Source organism: Zalophus californianus, chromosome 10, assembly GCF_009762305.2.
Source record: "Zalophus californianus isolate mZalCal1 chromosome 10, mZalCal1.pri.v2, whole genome shotgun sequence".
Taxonomy (NCBI): domain Eukaryota; kingdom Metazoa; phylum Chordata; class Mammalia; order Carnivora; family Otariidae; genus Zalophus; species Zalophus californianus.
The window spans coordinates 54,334,076-54,340,845 of record NC_045604.1 but is presented as its reverse complement, the minus strand read 5'-3'; the positions used below and the strand labels follow the sequence as shown (position 1 = coordinate 54,340,845).

The 6,770-nt window shown below is 42.3% G+C and overlaps 1 protein-coding gene across 4 annotated transcripts in view; it reads left to right on the top strand.

Annotated features, from left to right (window-relative positions):
* Positions 1–3,337: 3,337 nt before the first annotated feature.
* Positions 3,338–6,770, top strand: part of SUCO (SUN domain containing ossification factor) — an 89,686-nt gene continuing 86,253 nt past the window's right edge. For 3 of the 4 annotated variants that reach the window (XM_027611415.2, XM_027611416.2, XM_027611418.2), the window contains exon 1: positions 3,338–3,543. In XM_027611415.2, the coding sequence (XP_027467216.1) occupies positions 3,482–3,543 (62 nt within the window). In that variant the 5' untranslated portion in view covers positions 3,338–3,481. The remainder of the gene's footprint in view (positions 3,544–6,770) is intronic. The other variant, XM_027611420.1, reaches the window with a different exon arrangement.

Sequence of the window (6,770 nt, the reverse complement as noted above, 5' to 3'; positions counted from 1 at the left end):
GACTTCCAGAATAATCCTAGGTTCTGCAGTGCAAATGTGTGGTCAGTGATTTATAGGTTTATAGGTTTTATTGAGTTAGGAGATTCTGTTATAGCAGAGTTTCCTCAAGCTTTGTACTTTTGACTTTCCAGGCAAAATTATTTTTTGTCTTGTGCATTGTAGGATGTAGCATCCCTAGTTTCTACCCACTAAACGTGGCACTTCCTTAGCTGTAACAACCAAAAATGTCTCCAAATATTGTCATTTTTTTCCCCCAAGGGGAAAAATTGCCCCTGGCTGAGAACCACTGTGGTATAGTGAAGAGGTGGTGGATGGTAGTTTCTTAGCCCATGTCTTAAAGATTTTCTATATTCTTTCTTGCCATTCTTTGGCGTATGTTATACTTTAAATATGGTTGCATTTATCTATACTAAATTTATTTTGTAATTCAAACTAATTTTCTTGTTATATTTACCTATTGAGTTATAACAAACTTCCCTCCCTTATGTTTAACAAGCATGTAGAAAAACATCCATTTTTTCAAAGGTCAACTCCATGGAACTTCTCTTATTCTCACTGTCTGAAGTCTTAAAACAAGTAAGAACTAACACAAATAGAAAGTCAGGCAAGGAAGCTAATTTAGGGGGAAGATGAGTCCTATTATATTCAGGGAAGATTTGAAGTGATGGTAGAATATCTAAATGTTGTGTCAAGCAACTGCTTGAAGAGAGGTTGGGCTATAGACCTGGGAGTCAAAGTATGGTTATGAACTGAAATTATGAAGTACCCATTGAAAAATGAAAAAGCTCAGAGGACTGAAGACTAAAGCTTAACATGAAACTATGGAAATGAAGCTAACAGAAAGAAAAAAGGATATTTATTGATTGAAATAGTGAAAGCTAATGATTGAATAGGTGAATGACAACCTTGCCACAGGGGTATCAATAAAACCCAATGGTAGAAAAAAGTCAGAAAGAAGGAAGAAACAAAAGAAGAGAGAAAGACAGAAAGAAAGAAAAAGAGAGAGAGAAAGAAAAAGAGAGAGAAAGTAAAAGAGAAAGAAAGAAAACTTCTGTCTACCAGTTGTATATTTCAGAAGATCATTACAGGGACTTGTGGAAAAGTAGTGGGTGGGCTTGTGGTTTGGAGTGAGAAAGATAGGGAATAGAAAAGGTGCTTGGTAACTTGCCAGCCTTGAGATAAGCATGTATTCTAATCAGACTTCCTTGGCTATAATCTACTGAGGATCACCAGGGGAGCTGGTTAGCCTGGTGATGGGTATTAAAGAGGGCACATATTGAATGGAGCACTGGGCGTTCCTTATCCTGAATAAAGTAATTCCTAGAATGAAAGGAAAAAAAGTGTGCTTCAACATGGTCAAGAATGTCAAATAATCCCCATCTTTCTATTGTCCCTATCTTCTTTTTAACTTTTGTATCAATCATTTGCTACTGCTCTTGAGTAGGACAAATGCTTGCCTACTGCAAGGATAAATAGAGATGAAAGGATTTTATTGTTATATACTAAGAGTGGTATCAGCAGATCATTGGAACTGTTACCTAATTATTGCCAGAAAAATTAGTTTCCATATCATCATTTACAGAATTTTAAAAATATATCCAGTTGACTTATATCAAGCCTCTTAGAATGGGTCAAATCATTCAGGTCCCTGGGAATACAATTACCAATCAATTCAACTTTAAAAGTTCATAAGGAAATTTTGTCTCAAATTTAAGAATTTTACTAGGGTGTTTTATTTTTTCCCCTACGGCCACATGGGCAATACGTGACCTATGCTCTAACATGCTTCAAACATTTTTTTTTTTCCACTAAACATTATCCCATGTTCCACAGCACAGACAATTGGAGACTCTATTCCCCCATTTGTCCGGCTGCTTTCTGGGGAAGAGAGTTTTGAGTCTCCCGACAGTCAAGACAGAAAAAAAGGAAACCACTGAGTTATACTTTTATATTTCTTATCTAATAAAAGAAGCATCACTCGGTAGAGACTTAGTGTCAGGGTCTGAAACGAATATATCACCAGAGGCAGAGGCCAAACCTCTTCTCTGAACAGAAGCTAATGCCTCTTCCTCTATACTCTCGACCATCTAAGAGAGCTGCAAGAGGGGCTTGGGAAGAAAAGCGGTCAAGCACTTTGGAATTTCAGGCAGAAACCGCTTCCGAGAGATCTTTAGGGACCCCAGTGGCATAAAAATCTAGAGTGGGCACACCGCTGGTTACTAAAGATTGAGAACCACTTTTTTGCTCCACACAGTAGCAATAGGCGTGTGTACGTGACCGCCTTCCTTGCTTTCGGTGAACTCCAGGACTTGAGGCTCCCTCAACGGGACCCAAGTTTTCCTTTCCTCCCCCTTTGCTGTGCACCCTAAGCACGAATCCATTAGAATGCAGACCAAACCCGGCAACCCCAACACAGGAATCAGGGGCGCTGAAAATCTCGCCGAGACTATGGAGAAGCAGCGAGAGACTTTCCGCTCCAACCAATCAGGTGAGAGGAAATCTTGGCACACCCCTTTCCGCTTACCAATCAGCACCTAACTCGATGGGCCGGGCCCATCGACACCGGGAAAACACCTTTTAAATTTTATTAGTTATAGCTTTTCTTCCCCCACCGTCATTCTAGGCCATCCATCCCACGAACTGTGCTCAAAAGTGGAGAACTGAATATAAAAATTCCAAAGCTGGTCATTCTGGCGGTGTGAAGCGAAACGATAGACCTCTCCCATCAAAACTGTGATTCTAGGAGGTATAGGAAAAGGGAAAGGAGCGTTCCGGAGAACAAACTACAACTCCCAAGGGGCCTTGCGCGGACCCGGCACGCCCTGGGCGAGGGGGCGGGCCATTGCAAAGAAGACCGCTGAGGGTCATGGGGCTCCTCTCTCACTTCCTGAGCATGAGCCACTGACCCGGCGAACTTTGAGGTGGGCAGGGCGGCGACAACACCGGCTCTCGCGCTTTGCGTCCTCCCCGCTCCTCCGCCTGAGACGTCGGAGGGGGCGTGGCCCGCGCGGAGCCTGGTGGGGGCGCGAGCGCCGCGGGACGTGGGTGACGCGTCTTCTTCCAGCTCAGCGCTGTGTGAGGTGGCGCGGCCCCGCCGGCGATTGGCTGTTGAGAGAGGAGTACGTCGCGGCCGTTGGTCGCCCGCAGCACGGAGGGAGAGCCGGGGCGGGCGGGGGCGATATGGGACGGCTGTGGCGGCGGCGGCGGCTGGAGGAGGCGGGCGCGAACAAGCCAGCGGCTGCGGCAGCAGCGGCAGTCCCCGGAGTCTTCCTGTGAAACGCCCCTGTCGGCGTCGCCGTGGGCCCCTCGGAGAGGGTGGCCAGTAAGCGAGCCGCTGAGGAGCCGCTCCCCCAGCGCCGCAGCCCTTGGGACTCTCGGTCCCATCCTCTCGCTCCTGCTCCAGCTCCTCCATCTTGGCCTCGGCAGTGGCTGCTGCCGGGAGGATGTGCCGCCTTCTGGCAGGGGGAAGAAGGAGGAGAAGATGAAGAAGTACCGCCGGGCCTTGGCCCTGGTCTCCTGCCTGTCTCTGTGCTCCCTGGTCTGGTGAGTCGCCGCGACAATACGGGAGTTTCCCAAGAGGGGAGAAGGGAGCAGCCTAGGTCACACCCCCAGATCATCTTGGCTTTCAGGGTGCGGATCTCCCAGGCCTTTACGGAGCGACACACCGATTACTTCGCGCTGTCCCGCTGACTGGCCTGGCTGCGTTCTCTGCGGTTTCCATGGTGTGTTTTGGCATTTACAGAGACTGAGTGGGAGGGAAAGGTGCCTGAGTGGAAGGGACCACCTGAGTGGCTTTGTACTCAGTTACTTTGCCCCCTGGGGTCGGTGGGGTGTTGGGGTAGTTCTCAGATAAATGCTAGGTAAGTTGCTCGGGTTTACTGCCAGCCACTCGCTTTCATAGTGTGATAAGGGTAGAAAGAGTGTCGGATGTGATGTGTTCCAGAGGTGCGATTTTAAAAAACGTGATTGTCACGAGGGTGAGAGTAATGTACAAGCAGTAGTTCTGGGCATGTCTTACTGTCTTTGGCCTCGAGTACACTTGGGGTTGCTGTTCTTGGAAACTTTGGGGGGCGTTATGAAGCACTTTTTCAAGGGGTAGATGATGAAAAGCCGTTGTTTTAGTAGAGTGTCTTAGGTGTAGTGTGTACAGTAGGTTCTGGTGGTGTGGCTTGAATAATGTCCCTTAGTAATGGGAGCATAAGTCCTGTATTTTGAAGGCGGGAAGAATGCTTTGTTCATAAAGTTTATGGAGTTTCTGTTGATCCCTGGCACATTTGGGTATCTTTGAGGCGCAAAGAGACCTTGTCAGTAAAAGGATTGGTGTCATTATACTGGGAAAAGCCATTTTTTCCCTCCTAGGGAATTTCTTTAGAGATGTGTGACGTGAGCTGACTGAAAAGATGCTTCTTTAGTCAAAGCTATTTGCTCTTCATTAAAGTCTAGATAACTAAGTCTCTTGTATATTTCCGAAAACACCAACAATGTGTTCATTTTTTCTGTGCTTAACAGATTCCAAAGATACTGAAGTTGTGGAGTTGTTGCTCACATAAAATAATAAATGAGAGGAAAAGGAGAACACTTGCCTAGCTGAGGAATTTTAATTGGAAGATTGATAGAAGTTTTGGAGAACAAGATATTTGGCCTTTTGACTTTAATTCCAAACTCTTTTACTAGGACCGCTGTCACCCTTTCTACTTTTTAGTATCATGTTGGGTACAAAGAAGTGCATGCAGGAGATGAGTCCACTCACCCCATTTTAAATTTAAATTTGTAGGTGAGATACCAAAACCTTGTGTTCATTTTCACCTTTTCCTGGGGGCTGCTTGGTAATTTACAGGATACATATCATTTCTTTCTTCTTTCTCTTTGATCTTGCCCAACTTTAGATTATGTTATTCTTCACCAGCCTTTCTGAAATGGCTCATAGGGCAAAGAGGTTACACTTTTCATTCAAATTTAAAATGTACCAGTATCTCTGTTTTTTTTAATTGAAATATATTTGACATTGTGTAAATGTCATTGTGGTATTGTGTAAATTTAAGATGTATAACATCTTGGTTTGATATATTTATACGTTGTAATATGATTGCCATTGTAGTGATAGTTATCACTTTTATCATGTCACATAATTATCATTTCTTTTTTGTGGTTGGAATAATTAAAACCTAGTCTTTTATAGGAAGTTTAGTGATTGTCATACAATATCATTATCTGTATGCACTATACTCCGTAGCACTCCAGGACTTAGTTATCTATTGGTTGAAAATTTGTACCCTTAAACATTTTTTTTTTTAATTTTAAGTAGATGGTGGAGGTGAAATCAGACATTACGATGTGTTTCCTAAAATCACTTGTGAATTTAAATTAACCATGCTTCTATTACTCTGTGTAACTTCTGGCTGTCTTTTGCTTAGGCTAACTTAAATATGGTTTTTCAGCTTTATTCATTAGTAATAGTGAGAAGATCACGACCTGTTAGGAAAAAAAATCAGTCAACCTAGTACTGAAAGTAGTAGTCATAAAGTTCTGTAAAGTTTGTTGACTCACAGTGAAGAATGGATGTTGAGGGTTTAAGTAAGGAGTGAAAAGTTTAAGAAACTTCGGCTTAAATAATTGGATTAGTATATTTTGGGATTGGTTTGGACTGCCAAATTTAGGGACATTTTAATTATTCTTTATTGAAGCCACTAAAGGGCATTGAGAAAAAGATATTTAGGTTTGAGATTTTCTTGGAAGGGTGATGATGAGATTGGAGAAGAGGAGTGGTACATGGTAGTGATTGGCAGAGGGTATGTTAATGTCTTTGAGACACTCTTCCTTGGGGAATTGAAATACTGAAATTACTGCAGTTATTCAACTGGAGGTCTAATCCTTGTTATAGTCTGGTCTGTATGTTATTTCCCAACATCTCCATTCTCCCTTTACCAATAATGGGTATGTTAAACCATTATAAGGTTAGATGTTTACAGAAGAGTAGTTAAGCTCCTTTTAGTAGCCATTTTTGTCTTCTTTGACGTTTATAAATTGTCCCCAAATTTTGTGATCCATTTCTTTTTTAAGCTGTATCATTTTGTAATTTATGAATGCTGTGTGTTCATACTACAGTTCTGTAGTTTCTAAGGTTCTCTTCCCTCCTACCGGTATTACTGAGATTTTTTTTATCCCCTTTTTTATACTCTCACACTTCTATAGATCTTGATTATGTCTCCTCTCTCCGTTTGTCTTTTCAGCCTAGAGTCCTAACCTTAGATTGCTTTCACACAAAACCCATTCTTCCATCTTATTAGTCATTCTAGTTGCTACTTTTTACTTTTACATATTTTATGTGATCTTTATCAAGTAGTACAGAGTATTTTAGGCATAAACATACTGTAGCTGCAGCACAGAGTAATAATAATTAATATTGTCCTCTGTCTCTGTATCTAGCTTGTGGTGTGTATTTTACATATTTTAGTACATTCAATCTTCATAACCCTATGAGGTAAGTATTATTGTTAACCTTATTGTGCATTTTATAGTTAAAGAAGTAGGTAAATTAAATAATTTGTCAAGGTTAAGCAGCTATTAAGTTTAGGAGCTTGGATTTGAATCTAGGCAGCCTGATCCGTGGCAGAGGATCCTGACTGTTGTCAAAGGTCGGAAGGCCTGTATTCTAGATGTGGCTTCATCACTTACTAGGTATGTGTCCTTGGACATGGTATGTAATTTCTTTGAATCTTAATTCTTGTATCCTGAAAGTAGGAAAACTAATTGATTCACACCTCACTGGG